The 16599-nt window shown below is 41.4% G+C and overlaps 2 protein-coding genes across 4 annotated transcripts in view; both read right to left on the bottom strand.

The window, feature by feature from the left end:
• The window catches only part of LOC114641741 (zona pellucida sperm-binding protein 4-like), a 271334-nt gene that overhangs the window by 17868 nt on the left and 236867 nt on the right, over positions 1-16599 (bottom strand). Inside the window, exon 11 of one of the 3 annotated variants that reach the window (XM_051927431.1) lies at positions 7851-7973. The exons of the other annotated variants lie outside the window; for them this stretch is intronic. Coding sequence (XP_051783391.1) covers positions 7851-7973 — 123 coding nt within the window. The remainder of the gene's footprint in view (positions 1-7850; positions 7974-16599) is intronic. 3 annotated transcript variants of the gene reach the window in all.
• Positions 1-16599, bottom strand: part of LOC114641722 (zona pellucida sperm-binding protein 4-like) — a 177463-nt gene that overhangs the window by 96432 nt on the left and 64432 nt on the right. The window lies entirely within an intron of this gene.

Genomic DNA, 16599 nt, shown 5'->3' with positions numbered 1-16599 from the left:
TCCAGTAGTAGAGCAAGGGCCATTTAACCTGTAATTGGTCATTGCAACAGATACTTCATGGGGTGGGATCCCTGTGGGCTTATCAGCTGATTCCTTAAAAAGTAATCTCTGAATGAACCTCCTCTAGAACATAGTGGCCTTCATATGAGAAGATCATTTTCAGGCCTACCTGAAATTCTTCCCTGTAACCAAAATCTCTTTTCCATGTCTAGATTCCTCCTATGGCTTCTACTATGTGGATGCTGACTACCCAGTGACCAAAACTCTGAGGGATCCTGTGGTTGTGGAAGTGCACATCATGAACAGGACTGACCCTAACCTTGTTTTGACTCTTGGGGACTGCTGGGTCACTTCAGGACCTTCTGCTTCCAGCCATCCCCAGTGGAGCCTTCTGGTGAATGGGTAGGTGCCCCCCTTTGTGAGGGTGGTGTTGGGATTGTCTTGGCTCTTCAGTGCTAACTTGGGGGTCTGCTTTGCCCAAGTGCCCATACACTGGGGACAACTATTTGACCAGCTTGGTGACTGTGGACAGCACATCTGGATTGTCCTACCCAAGTCATTATAAGAGATTTGAGATGTTTGCTTTTGTGGATCCTGTAGCTCAGCGAGTCAGGGCTGAAAAGGTGGGTTTCCTTGCCTTGTACAGATTCTGCATCATGGCTGCTTTTGAGGCTCTTGTGGTCATGTTCCATGTTTCTTTAGGACTTCAGTCTGCAGTGAAGCAGAATCACAGTTCTTGTAAAAGAACTGAGAAGGTGTTGTAGGTGTCCAGTTGTGGAGCTCCTACCAAGTGTGATTTTCCCTTTTCTCTCTGTAGATCTTCATCTACTGTGTTACTGCTGCCTGCTATCCCTTTGCAGCAAAACCCTGTACCCAGAGCTGCACTGCGAGAAGTGATTAGCTTAATTCAAATGAATTGACCAGAGGTGCTGTGATAAACCGATCCAAATCCTATTATGTGATATCATCTACTGTTAAATTCTCCTCCGTAATTCTACAATTTTTATTTTTATACTGTATTGAGGATTTGTTCTGTTCTGTGTATTGTATTGACCCCCTTCTTTTTGACACACACAGCACCTAGATAGGGGTCTCTCTTTCAACTGCCTTTCCCGAGGTTTCTTCCATTTTGTCCCTACAAGGGTTTTCTTATCTTCTTAGAGAGTCGAGGCTGGGGGTCTGTCAAGAGGCAGGGCCTGTTAAAGCCCATTGTGGCACTTCTTGTGTGATTTTGGGCTACACAAAAATAAATTGTATTGTATTGTATGTTGACGATCTTCGTAGAACATTTACTCCGTATTTGGAATGCATAGCTTTGTTAAATGCAGAGAGGAGTGGAGGCAGTTTGGCTCCTAATGCCTTAGTTGAACTAACCCTTACTCCCTTCTGCTATCAGGATCTGGCAGAGCTGCAGACAATTTGGCATGAATTACTTCATCCAAGAAAAATGTGCTCCTTCACAGTGGTCCAGTGGTCTTTGAGGCTGATCAGGTGCGAAGAATCAGGCTGGAGCAGGAAGGTAACCATCTTGGAGTAGGCCAGAGTTCTACTTCTGGGTTTGGCTGATCCTTTGTCTTCATCCTTCACTGTATGACTTGGAGAGTAAATGTCCTTCGTCTTCATCCCACAGCCCCTTTTCCCACTGGATACCTGGTGCTGGGAGTTGCAGCTGCCATGTTGATGGTGGTGCAGATGTTGGCTGTACTTGCTGTGAGGAGGTTGAACTGGCAAAAAGTGAATCTGAGGATTTAATAAATTTTCTTAGCTACATGAATGGCTTTAGTATTTTTATTTTTTTCTTACTGTGGCAATTAAAAACAACAACTGAGTTAGAGGGGGACATTGAAGAGTGAGCTGCTGCTTTGGGTTTTGGTTTTATACAAAGTGGGATTTCTGGAGGTTGGCCTGCTCACAACTCCTAGGTGGTAGCTCCTGCCGTCACTGAACACTTGCACTGATCCTTCAATTCCTGTGACAGGTCCTGATGCTCCCAGTGCGTCACACAGGTCATGGAAGTGGGACACCCTTCCACTCCCATTCTAAGCACTTGCATGGCATTTGACACTCCTTGTTTTACATTCTGAAATCTTGTGCAGTAGAAAATTGGGCGGATTACCCCTAAATATTGAAATATCATATCATTGTCATTTCTTAGTGGACACCTAGTGCTCAAAATGGAGTATCCTGTTAAATTTCACTTTGTCAGTTGGTCAACTAGACAGATAGATAGGAAAGTATTCACAGTGCATCACATTTTCCACATTTTGTTATGTTACAGCCTTATTCCAAAATGAATTAAATTCATTTTTTCCCTCAGAATTCTACACACAACACCCCATAATGACAACGTGAAAAAAGTCTACTTGAGGTTTTTGTAAATTTATTAAAATTAAAAAAATTGAGAAAGCACATGTCCATAAGTATTCACAGCCTTTGCCGTGAAGCTCCAAATTGAGCTCAGGTGCCTCCTGTTTCCCCTGATCATCCTTGAGATGTTTCTGCAGCTTCATTGGAGTCCACCTGTGGTAAATTCAATTGACTAGACAGGACTTGGAAAGGCACACACCTGTCTATAGAAGGTCCCACAGTTGACAGTTCATGTCAGAGCACAAACCAAGCATGAAGTCAAAGGAATTGTCTGTAGACCTCCGAGACAGGATTGTCTCAACACACAAATCTGGGGAAGGTTACAGAACAATTTCTGCTGCTTTGAAGGTCCCAATGAGAAACTTCAAATATAAAATATAAAACAAAGCAAAAACACTTGTACAAAAATGGTAACGTTTCCATGAATGGGGGGTCTCGGAGACCCCCAACTACTTTGTGCTACTGTAGCACTCATTTGCACTAAGCTACTGAGAAGCAGATTCCGGCACATTTATCAAGACAACACAAAATGGCCGTCTTATTACCTTGAAAGGGAAAGAATTTGAAAATCTGTGACAGGGGGTCTTGGAGACCCCCCCCCCCAGTCATGGATTAGGGTTAAATAATGAATACTGTTAATAATTACACATTGTGACAGAGCAGTGGCACAGCTGCCTTGTAGGGAGTCACATCACTGGTGTTCCCCACCTTTTTATTTTTTTTTACCCCCCTGGTGGGTTTCCATAATGTGCTCCGGTTTCCTTTCAAGGACATGCAGGTCTGGTGGTGCTAAAATGACCCATGTGTGTGTGTGCGCTCATTTTCACCTTGCAATGTCTTGATGCCTCATCCAGGGTTTGTTTCTGCCTCGCGCCTGATGATTGCTGGAATGGGCACATTCCTGGACTGATGGATGTAATCATTAAACATCCATCCCTTCCAGAGATTTTGTGGCAAGGTGCCCATGGAATTTAATTGTGGTTTTAGGAATGAGGAGACCCCCGCCCCCCAAACACACTCAAAACCACGCTCTGAAACTGCTGACAGTCCCACCCAGCCACCCAGATATCATTTCAATTGACTTCTGTGCACTTTTTAAGGAGACCTCCTACAAGAGCTGAACTTCATGAAAAGAAATTTAAGGGAATGTCGGAGAAGAGGTTCGAGTTTTATTATTTACTTCAATTTCACTCGCACCAGATCAAAAGTTCACTTTTCTGGTCAAGCTGATTTGCAATGACCTTCATAGCCCAAGTCACCGGGAAAAGCAGAAATGGATCTCATGAAGAAGAGCAGCGCGTTCAAGACAAAACAGCGTCACTACTTTTGTGGACGCCTTTAGCCAAAGCAACTTCCATTGGAGCCATGCGGTGGCCTTATTTCTAGTGTAGAAGTTAATATTTAATGAGGCTTCATATGTAAAGTAGACAAAGCTCATGAAAGGTTAACAGGTCCAGAGGCCCGTTTTTAGTTCCTCACATCATCAGAGCTTGGATTTTTTTTTTTTTTTTTAACCTAACCACCCCGATCTTTAGGATAAACTCAGGATTAGGGAATTTTATTGATTGGGTTGAAAACGTAACATCAGACCAGCGTCGCAAAGGGGGGACAGTGTTTTGGACTTCCAGCCTGTGAGACATCCACAAACTATACAATAGAATTCAAGTACAGCTTGTATTGGTCCGGTGCCACCAAGATTCACACCAATCAAGAAGATGGGGATTTATTTATTATGATGGTGGAGATTGCAGGGATGCACCCAGCCTTGGCATGCCATTCACGCACTCACAGAGACAAAAAGCCATCGGAAATAAAAATAGCAAATAATGAATGTATTAACACGAATCATGAAAACAAATGATACCATCCCAGTTCCTTTATGGTGATGTACAATAAAACATGAAAACCAACCACAACAATAAAACACTCACTCACTATAAAGTCCACGGGGAAACTGCAACGGATAAAATGTAATGAAGATAGATAATCCAAAGATCAGCACGTCGAAGGGGGGGAATGTAAAAAAAAAAAAAAATAAAGCCCTACCGGTAGTTCCCAAAATGGTGAAGACTGGTTCAGGAGCGCTCCCTTCTTCTCAAGATGTCCATAAATCCCTAGACAGACAGTCCTCAAGTAACAGGCAGACAATCCAGATACCAACCAAGAAACATGCCTGGCCAGTATAATTAAGCACAAGTAACCCAACAGAATGCAGACAGACAGGAACGTGAAACACAAAATAATCCTTCCTTTTGGTCATTTTGCCCCCCTCCCCCTTTTTTTAAAAAGCCACACTGACCTCCTTTGATCCCAACAGCCCCTGCACGTTCATGAATCAGACCCAATGCAGGGTGTTGTACTTTTAATCTCTAGTAGCACCGTTACAAGCTCATCCAACCACCATTGCTTTATTTAGGCAAAGTACGGCGGCTTATGATTGGCATTGAATTCCAAACCACTCTCTAATTAAACCCCCTAGAGCAGAGGTGGCAAACTACAAGCCTGGAGGGCCGCAGTGGCTGCAGGGTTTCCTTCTCACCCTTTTCCTAATCAATGATCAGTTTTCACTGCTACTTAACTCCTTTTACATTCCATTTTAGATAGATTTTCCCTGTTAGAAGAGTTCAGCCCTCTGAATTGATTCCTTTCTTCATTAAAGGACAGCCAAGCAGAAATGAGATGTGAAACAAACTAACAGATTAGCAGCTAAAATGGGGCTTCAAACTCCACTTTCTTAATGAGAATCCAATTCTTGATGTTAATTAACCTCATTTAATTCTGTGGCTTGTTGCTGCTCTCATTCTGCCACAGCACACATGTTGAAAACTGTTTTTCTGTTCTAAGAGCACTGTCAAAATGTTTGGGTGACTTGAGAGAGATCAACCTTACCACGACCATCATCTCTCCTTAATTTCAGGTATTGTGTAATGGGCACAGGTCATGTGGTGGCTTATTTTGCTGCCAATTAAAGTATGGGGCCCGAGTCAAATTAAAAGAAGTAACCAGCAGCAGAAACTGTTCAATAATTAAGAAGATGGTAAGAATGAAAGCCTGCAGCCCTTGAGGCCTGGATTTCACCACCCCTGCCCTATTGGTTTGTTGTAAGAATGGTAACAAGTTGATCAGTCCACCTTCACTTCTCATACCAGATGGACACGAGAACTTTAATCTTGGCAGCCCTATTGAGGTAGACATGTGGCCCATTCTCATTACTCCTTTTGAAGACCTCATAATTGAAAAGCAAGCTGGACTGAAGACAAGCCAAGACTGGTCTATGGAATCAAATTACACTGCTACTGCAGCTGCAAGGCCATAGTTTACCACCATGCAAATCGCAGCTTTAAAGACTTTGGCCAAATTACTAATAAATGTGTGAAGTAACTCCTGCCCGCTTCTTTACTCAAATTGCTACAGCAGTAGCAAGGGAAGGAAGTGGAAATGCTAAAGTACCTGAGAATGGGAAGTACATTAGATAGAGAAAGCAAGGTCACCATAGGACATTAAACCAAGACGACAAGCTGCAATTCATAACATTGGTCCCCTTGCAGCCAAAGTGACTTTTAAAGGTCACAGTGGTGGGATTTCTTTAATGCACAAGCTCTGGCCTGGAGGTTTAACACCTTAACCATTACAAAACACACTGCCATCAGGAGCTCTTTGTTCATGAAAAAGATTATACAAACCCACAGGACTGGAGGTACATCCAGTTAACCGATGCGAGAATAAAATGGTGGAGGTCATTGGTATTTGTAATGTGGTATGCTTTCTGGTTCTTAACGAGATTGAATGACCAAGGTTTGAAAGAAAATCATGAAGGTGGTTAGGAGGACCAGGGTATTAGATATTTTATTAAATTGCAAGAAGAAATTCACATACTCCAGCAGCAGCCAGATTTAAAAAAAAAAAAAAATAATATTTACTTTGTATGTTAAATGTTATCAATTCCACCCGGGTTGGGGGGGGGGGGGGGGGGGGGAGAGAAGGTAGAGTCAGTTTGGGGGAGGAACAACCTTCTCAGTCTGGCAGTGGAGCAGGACAGGGACAGCAGTCTGTCACTGAAGCTGCTCTTCTGTCTGGAGAAGACACTGTTTAGTGGATTCTCCATTATTGATAGGAGCCTTCTGAGTGCCTGCTCTGCCACAGATGTCAAGCTCCATGCCAAGAATAGAGCCTGCCTTCCTCACCCGTTTGTCAAGGCACGAGGCGTCCTTTATGCTGCCTCCCCAGCACACCACAACCGTCCGATAAAACACCTACAGCATCTTATTGTAGATGTTGAAGGACACCAGCCTTCTAAGGAAGTATAAGCAGCTCTGTCCTTTTACACAGAGCATCAGTATTGGCAGTCCAGTCCAAGTTAACATTCAGCTGCACGCCCAGGTATTTATAGGTCTGCACACAGTCACGTCTGATGATCACGGGGTCCATAAGGGGTCTGGTCCTCCTAAAATTCACCACCAGCTCCTTGGTTTTGCTGGTGTCCAGGTGGTTTAAGTCACACCAATTAAAGTCATTGATTAGGTCCCTATACTATTAAAAAGGAAGGCTTAGGATATCCAATCAAGGAAATAACCACCACATGCATGTCAAGAGTAAAAGAAAAAAATGTGGTCGATGAGTTAAGTACCAGACAAATGGGATTAACAAATTTAAAGTTACTCAAGTGGGGAATAGAAAGAAAAAAAAAAAAAAAAAAAAAAAAAAAATAATTGAGTAATGCACATTTAACAGGATAAACCATATAAGCAAGGGATAAAATTGGAAGAGATCCAGGAGAAATAAACCCTAGACTAGTTAAGTTTCCCTATGAATAGCAAAATTATGCCACATATGGCAACATGTGCCCCTTGGTTACTTCATGCCCACTACCAGTTTGAAAACAGCTGCCCTAGACAACTGCATGAAGTCAAGCAACCTACCCTGAAGGCACAGGTACGAGAGCGGGGATCAGAGGTTCACATACAGGAGATGTTGAAAGCCCCCCTCCCCCCCACATTAGTATTGCAAACTTACAACTTTGCATGTAGGACGTCTACATGTGACCAGTTACAACAAAGTACGTAAAACAAGCTCCCCCCACAGGTCATCTACAACTTCCAAGCAACATCTCCTAAGCAATTCCTTCAGTGTGCCAAAGTGTGGACTACCCCTCCAAACATCTGAATGGTATGAAGTCAAAAAAAAACTCCAAAGCATAACCACCCATCTACTCCCGCACCGGAGCAATAACACTCAAATTTTATACCCCAAAAAGGTTTATTAAGATTTCAGATTCACTTTTTGACTGTTCAACCTCCTCACAGAAACTACAGCCAAAATCAGGACCACCATCAGCATGGCAACTGCAACTCCCAGCACCAGGTATCCAGTAGGAAAAGGGGCTGTGAGAGGAAGACCAAGGACATTTACTCTCCAAGCCGTACAGTGAAGGATGAATACCTCAGATATCTGGCCTACTCCAGTAGGAGGATCAAGATGGTTACCTTCATGCTTCAGCCTGGATGTTTGCACCTGGTCAGCCTCAAGGACAACAGGACCACTGTGAAGGAGCACATTCTTCCTGGATGAAGCAATTCGTGCCAACTTGTCTGCAGCTCTGCCAGATCCTAAAAGAATTTGGGGAGAAGAGGGTTACTTCAAAAACCACCTTCGGAGCATAAATTGAGAAACCCAAATGCTTCTAGTCATCTAACTCGACATGTTAGAAATCTATTCATTCCAAATATGAAGTCAATGTTCCACAAAGATAACCAGCATCACTGGTCTGTTAGTTTGAAGCAGGCTACGCACTTCTTGCAGGGCAGCTCTGAGTACAGGAGTCTGTGGCAGAGGGATAGCAGGCAGCAGCAACACAGTAGATGAAGATCTACAGAGAAAAAAAAGACAATGGTGAAGCCACACAATCACTCATAGCCCCAGAAGTCAAGAGTCCTTGCCCCGTGGATACCCAAAACTAGAGCCCACCACAGTATTACTTCATGTAAGGCCATAGGTGCCTCAAAGCAGCACAAGACAGTATTTCTACCTTTTCAGCCAAGGCTTGCTGAGCTACAGGATCCACAAAAGCAAACATCTCAAACACAAATCTCTTGTAATGACTTGGGTAGGCCACTCCAGATGTACTGTCCACAGTCACCAAGCTGGTCAAGTAGTTGTCACCTGTGTATGGGCACCTGGGACAATCAGACCCCCTAGTTAGCACTAAACAGCCAAAACTATCCCAACACCACCCGCACATGAGGAGGAGCACCTACCCATTAACCAAAAGGCTCCACTGGGGCTGGCTGGAAGCAGAAGGTCCTGGGGTGACCCAGCAGTCCCCAAGAGTCAGAACAAGGTTAGGGTCAGTCCTGTTCACAATGTGCACTTCCACAGCCACAGGATCCCTCAGAGTTTTGGTCACTGGGTAGTCAGCATCCACATAGTAGGAGCCATAGGAGGAATCTGACCATGGAAAGGAGGTGGCATTAACAGACAAGCTACAAATCCACCGATTGAATAAATGAAGCAATTTTTAACAAATTAAATGAGCCACCACCTCCTACAGTACCTGTTGCAATGACCAATTCCAGGTCAAATGGCCCTTGCTCTACTACTGGAAGAGGTGGTGCCACAGTATACACCTCAGCCTCCACTTGCACATCCTGGCTTCCAGAGTAGGTGCACTGGAAGAACAACCTGAGGAGAGAAACACCACATCACAGCAGGTAGAGCACATTTAGGGTTAGAGGAAGCAGGTTCAGAAGCCTTACTTGTAGACACTGTCCCTGGTGATGGAGCCCTCTGGACCACTGCTCACAGTGATGGCAGCAGACATGGTGTTCTGATAAGTCACATTGCCACCAGCTAGCTGAAAACAGGAACTTTACAATTACTGCTGACCAGGAAGTTAGTACAGGATTTGGGGGGTTACATTTAAATACCCAGCACTCAAGATCACAAGTAGGAGGAGAGCCCCCTGCTCCTATATATCCCCCAGATGGAGTCTCACCTGAACTGTGCTGCCACAGGCACTGACTGGAAACTGGTACACAACAAAGCTGGACAGGCTGGTCACAGGGCTGCAACTGCTGTCCACCAACTGGATGGACCCAAGATCCAGAGAAGGTAGGGTCACATTCTCTGACACCACCACCACAAACTGGCCATCCAGGGTGCACTGCACAGTCACTGGCCAAAGCAAACAAGCATGAATATCCAGTAGCAGACACCTTTGCTCACTCACACCCCCCAAACCGCTCACCATCATTGGCATAGTAGCATGGACTGGTGCTGCTGCTCGAATCATAGCAACAGTTGTTGGCTTCACAATCTGCTGGATTGATAGATGAAGACCCTCCACAAGGGAGCTTCTCACTGTCGGCAACTGTGCATCTCTCGTTAACAATGACGGTAACAGCTCGCCAATCTGTGAAAGATTCTATTTAGAAGATGGCAGAGACACTCCAGGTGCTAATCTAGAAAAGTAGTATACCTGGCTTAGGGCATGTGAAGGTTTTGACATTTGATCTTGATCCAACGGCAATGGTCATTACATACTGGGAGCCCTAAAGAGAACAGGAGAGGCACCAACCAGGATAAACAGCTTGATTAAAAACCACCAACGGCTGAAGTGCCGGCGCTACTCACCTGCTCAGCTACATAACCGTACGGAGAAGAAAAGGGCACCGTTAGCGTGGTGCGACCAGATTGTCCACGGAGAACGATTGCTGGGAGATCTTTGGTCACCTTTACCAGTCCGGCTCTCGTCTCTAAAGAAATACAAAAAAAAAAAAAAAAAAAAAAAAAAAAAAAAAAAGAGGGGACGACATTTAGTTAAATAAGCAGGCACGGACAAGTCCCAGTGATTGAAGACACGGCGCACTCACTCTGGATAAAAACGGTCGGAGAGCCTTCAAATGACAGCGTCATCGTCTCCTCATCACATTTCTTAGTCACGCGGACATCCCCGAAGACAAACTGAGCGCCCGACACGCAAACGACCAGCCAGAAAAGACACCAACAATCTAAACACACCATGCTGTAAATGCGCCCAACAGGAACACCACATGAACAAGAGAGCGCGCGCGCGGGTTTAAATTATCTGTGGCGGCGGCGTGTGCACGTGACACGTTAGTGAGAAGGCGCGAGAATGGAGCGCGGGAAATGGGCGGCAGTCCTTTAGCTCTTGTGAGTTTTTTGAGCAATCAGTACGTCACAGCATCGGACTGATCCGTCTAATCGTAGACCGTGCAGAAGTGTCCGCTCTGCGGGGCGACGTGTCTGTTCATTTAATGACCCCCATCAGGAAACATCAAGGAAGTAAAGAAGATGAGAAACGTGACAAGTACGTGTATTTATAGAGAGGGACTTTGTAAAAAAGAAGATTTGGGAATAATTCGTTATGTATAATGATTGGGAAATGAAGCCTCGTGAAGCTTTGAGGCTTTCTTACTATTTGTGCTGAAAACGATTGGAAGCCTCACCTCCAGTATGAACACCGACATCTGGTGGTTAACTGAGGTCAAGGCAAGAAATCAATAGTGCAAGTGAAGCGGCCTTCGGTGTTTCAGCCTCATGTCACCATAAGGTCAGAAAAGTCTGTGTTCATTTTATTCTGCTTATGGTACTTGTCCATTAATTTAACTTTTATACGTCGTTTTCCGCTGTTAGTCACCATCTGTCACCAAAGCTCTCCAAATTTCTCTGTCCTCACAACCCAACATTGTCGAATGAGAATGATGCATTCACTGAAAAAAATAACTTGTTGAATAAACTTAAAAAAATTATGGCAATCAATTGCATTCACCTTTTTAAGTTCTTTCAACTAACACTACTTTTAAGTAAATTCTACAATGGTATTAATGTAAATTTAACATTGCTTTTTGAGTTGAGTGAAAATAAAAATGTGATAAGAATTTTTTGGATTAACTAACATTTTCATTTACAAAATTATTACTTTTTTAAGTTGAAACAACTAGTGTTCATAATTTAACCCTACTCAAATGGTGTATGTATAAGTTACACAAGATTTTAATTGGAATAAACTTAAAAAGGTTTACGCAATCGATTGCCATAATTTTTTGAGTAAGCGTAACTCAATATTCTTACCTTTTCAAACAGAAGTCATAAAAGTGGAAAAAAGCACAAAAAGCACAAGAGTATAGTTTTTGTATTTTAATGTATAAAACATTATTACAATATTTTTCTTTACAAATAACAGTAATTACAATGTAGATTTTATTTTACCTTTATTTTCTCTTCTCAAATGCCTACCGCCATCCTATGGGCTCATTAACACTGACATTTACTTTACAAATTGTTCATTTCCTTCTAAATGTTTGCTAGTCACAGTATGTAACTTTTACAAAATAAGGTTAACTGTGAAGCTGTAAACTTAATAACCTTAACAAAATCTTGTGTAAAGTAGGGCCATCCATCCATTATCCAACTCTCTATATCCTAACTACAGGGTTATGGGGGCCTGCTGGAGCCAATCCCAGCCAACATATGGAGCAAGGCAGGAACAAACCCCGGGCATGTTGCCAGCCCACCGCAGGGCACACACACACACACCAAGCACAATTTAGGATCGCCAATGCACCTAAGCTGCATGTCTTTGGACTCTGGGAGGAAACCAGAGCACCCAGAGGAAACCCACACAGACACGGGGAGAACATGCAAAATCCATGCAGGGAGGACCTGGGAAGCGAACCCAGGTCTCCTAACTGTGAGGCAGCAGCACTACTGCTGTGCCACTGTGCAGCCCACCTTAACAAATTCTTATGTAAAATAGGGCCTCTATATTGGTAGGTAAATACAAAAAAAAATCCAGTAAACAATGCTTTTTTTGACTGAAATATGGTCATACCCTTTATATACAAAACAATATGGTCTTCTAATATTGCAGTAAATAAAGTTGATGCAAAAAATAAAGCACTAACATTAGCACATTAACCTGTTTTTTAAAGAAAGAACTTTTGAGCTACGTTTGAGACCATTCAATTCCAAAAATAATTTTTGGAATACTTCTAAAGTATATCTGAGCTCTGCGGTGGGTTGGCGCCCTGTCTGGCATTAGTCCCTGCCTTGTGCCCTGTGTTGGCTGGGATTGGCTCCAGCAGACCCCTGTGAGCCTGTAGTTAGGAAATAGCGGGTTGGGAAATGACTGACTGACTATATCTGAGCTCTTTAGGGTAACTTCGATTCAGTGAATATATAACACATAGTAACATGGCACATGCTGTTGCAAATTCACCAAAATTATTTACAGATTCAATTCACTCAACAATCACACCAACATCTGCTGGTTCTGCATCAGGAGCTCCTTCATGCTTTACCACAAATTAGTTTGAGAGCATACTGACTCCAGTCAGACTGAATACTATCAGCTTCAACATCCTAAAGAAAATAAAATGCCATAATTAATATCAATAACAAATACATCTACATTTCAAAGGAATACTCCACCAAAAAATAAACACTTTACCTGTTCCTTGTCCTACACTGGTAGAGCAGGCTGAGAAGAATTTCAATCTCAGGTTTTAAAGCAAAAAAAGCCAAGCAAATCGTGACACAATACAATTTAATAGAAACTAATTCTGGATAGTACCAAACAATATCAAAGTGTTCCTGAAAAAATTTCAGATTACTAATGTTTTATAATCAGGATGGATGACATCCAGCATAGAGGGCATCACCCAACAAATGAAATCAATTGCTTTTCTTTCAAGCCTTTTCTAAACTTGACTTGGTCATTTCTTTGGTTTTCAATGTTTTATGCATCAGCATCCATATGTGTTATTTCTGACATGCAACAGTGCAATATACTGTCAAAGCAAAGAAAAATTAAAGTAATATAAACTACTGAGTGAAAGAATATAGTGTTACTAACATATTATAGTAGTATATATTTTATTTATTAGTTTCTTAAAGTTGTCATCGTATAGATTAGAGCTTTTTTTTTTTTAACTCCACTAAGTCAATGGAATATTGAGATACAGGCTCTATCTCCGCAAACAGAAGAGGAAAAAAAATAAAACTGATCCACTTACCACATACTGTACTCTGAGAAGATCCTCCACATTGTCACCAAGGTACTTTATCACACAGCAGAGAACAAGCTCTCTTCACTTGTGGAGAGTATTTTCCTGTTTAAATCAGTATTAAGAGGCATTGTGAAGAAGCAACCAAACCAGGTCATTTAATAAATATCTCTGCAAGAATTTACTTATGCTTGTTACCCCATAAGATATCTAGCATCATCTGGGTTTCTTTTGGCACCTTTCTTATTACGGAAAATGCTTATCAGCCTTGGTGTGAATTTATCCAGGGAAGATGTAAACTTTGCAACCAGATGGATTGTTGGGATTCTTTGGAATTCTTTGCTGATCTGCACACATAGAACACAAACTATAAAGTGGAACTAATTACAAACAACTCTGAAATGATAACAAACAGGTGTTTATTTTAAAAGCTCTAAAACTACACCATATTACACAGAAAAAAAGAAACTATAACAATGCAAAATAATTTAGAAGATAAATTACTTACATTTTTTCAGTACCTGAGTGGCATTGAAGAGAGCTGGCCATCTTGCTTTGAAATCTTCAATCCTTCGGAGAGAAAATGTTTTGGCCATTTTTGGGGTGCTAACACTGTGATTATCTTTCTTCCTCACCTCACTCAAAAACTCCTGTCTTTCTTTTTCAAGACTTTGTTTTATTTCCCCAGCTGGATAAGGTGGAAGACAATTCGCTTCAACCTTCTTGGGTTTTTTAATATTTCTTGCGGAAGACTTTTCCTGCAACTGCTTCTTTAATGAATTCAGCTCAGGGCATCCAAGGGATCTTAATGTTGTCCTGTAACTGGCCATTTTATATTTTAAGCTGGTCTGCCAACCATAATAACCAGACTAAGAGCCTGGCTCCTTTAAACATGGGTGCGTTGCTTCTGCTACTGCACAAATCTGACCAGGTACAAAATTGCTGGGAAGAAGTCAATAGTGCTTAAGCAGATCTGCAGAAATTACAATACCACCTCATTTCACACCTACAAGAATTGCAAATAATGCAGCATTAATTATTAAAAATAAATATGTAATTTTAGACTTGGAGTAGTATCAAGTGCAGCTATAAATATATATTTACTGGTGATTACCTGTCATAAATTTAAACACACAAAACATTTTGAATGAATGTATAATGTGTTTGTGTAAAAATAGTAAACAAATGACAAAATTAATTTTACTTGTGATTTCCAAATAATTTATCTTTACCATAATAACATAATTACATAACTCTAAGAGATATATCTATATCTGTAGTATACAAATTATCTATTAATACTGGCTGCCACCTGCAATCCATATATATCCATATATATCCAATAGTATACTAAGAGAATATATTAAAAATTCTGATAGAAAATAATGAATACCTCTTATAAATAACCATTTTATATGCCATGAATCAGAAAAATATAATACATAAAATATCAATTCAACAACTTAATAAAGCAGAAATGACATGCCTTGTAGTCTTCTTTAAGTTTCCCCATTTTCTCCCTTGCAATGACGTTTTTGTCGCATCATAAGTTACCTGTTCTGAAACTTTGTTTTTACCCAGGAAGTACCTTTATATTGAAACTGGCGATACTGTATATACACAAGTATTTTAAAAAGTACGCCGAATGTAGGATCTTTGTTAAAGATTTTTTAAACTTACACGAGCAACTGTACATCTCAGTGTCTTCAGATAATTAATTGCTCTATGTAATTTATAAATCCAGTTGCAAATTGTGCAAACTTTGATTATCGCGAAACAAGTGCTCAAAAAATGGCGTTTGGAACGGAGGAAAAAAAGGACATTCAACAGGTTTTGATTACGAGGAGAATAAAAGTTACTTGTAATAAATACTATAATCACACACTTTCACGCTATAAGTCAGTCAGTTCTTTGGAGAGTTGTAGACAAATTAACAACAAAAATACCTACATAAATGCCTGCGATTAAACCGCAGTACATAAACATCTTAACAAGCTGTTCACATTATCGTAGCTTATATGGAATGTAAGTTATTAACGTCTTAACAAAACTGCGCACATAAAAAAACTGATATAAAATATAAATAATTAATATCTTACCAATTCCATGAAATGTAAAGAAAAATTGCTTAAACACCCGCCAGTTCTATGAATATAAATCAGGTGACTAATTTGCACAAATCAGAAGCTCTTCAGTGAGCATACCCGTATGATGATCACTGTGCACGAAAGAGAAATTGCTCAGTGTGCATGCGCAAAAGTAAAAGCCCGCCCAACTATGTATAATTGGATTTAAACAAAAAACTTAGTAGAGTCAATGTAATAAGTAATGTAAAGTTGAAAGTCCATGTATTTTGTTGGGCAAACTAGTAAACATAAGTAAATTCTAAATTTTACCATTTGTATGTAAAATAAACTCATTTATACGAGTAAAATAAGCTAGACCAAAGAAAGATTTTTTTCAGTGTAGGCTACCTCTTAAATTAGCGCAAAAGCTGTCAAATTGACAAAGCGCTGTCAAACAAATACAAGTAGATATTGCTGCAGACCGGAGTATAATGTGCGTGACAAATCAGCCAATCATATTTTACATTTGTGTACGTCAGGCACTTATCACCCAATTACAAATGTAAACGTCACGGTCAATCACCTTTTTATTCAGCAAATCGCCAATCGGTGTTATTTGTCATTCACGTTCCACTGTAGCCAATTGCCTTATTGATATTTAAAAAGAAAGGTGGGAGTAATTTCTAAAGGTGGATGGTCAGGATAAAGTGACTGTGAGAGACGAAGTGTATATTCATAAAATACATCTGCGTCCATAGTGTACTAGTGCCACTATCTTACACTATAGTACTCTGTCGAGTGTATTATTACGACTGCAGTGTATTTTTACCACCATCATTTATGATTAGCAGTTTTGAAAAATAATGATCGTAAAAGTTTTGATATGAGATAATTATTGTTACTAAACACCATCCATCCATCCATCCATCCATCCATTGTCTCCCGCTTATCCGAGGTCGGGTCGCGGGGGCAGCAGCTTGAGCAGAGATGCCCAGACTTCCCTCTCCCCGGCCACTTCTTCTAGCTCTTCCGGGAGAATCCCAAGGCGTTCCCAGGCCAGTCGAGAGACATAGTCCCTCCAGCGTGTCCTGGGTCTTCCCCGGGGCCTCCTCCCGGTTGGACGTGCCCGGAACACCTCACCA

This window comes from Erpetoichthys calabaricus, chromosome 5, assembly GCF_900747795.2.
Source record: "Erpetoichthys calabaricus chromosome 5, fErpCal1.3, whole genome shotgun sequence".
Lineage (NCBI taxonomy): Eukaryota > Metazoa > Chordata > Cladistia > Polypteriformes > Polypteridae > Erpetoichthys > Erpetoichthys calabaricus.
The sequence above is the reverse complement of the archived record's forward strand: the minus strand, read 5'-3'. Positions and strand labels throughout refer to the sequence as shown.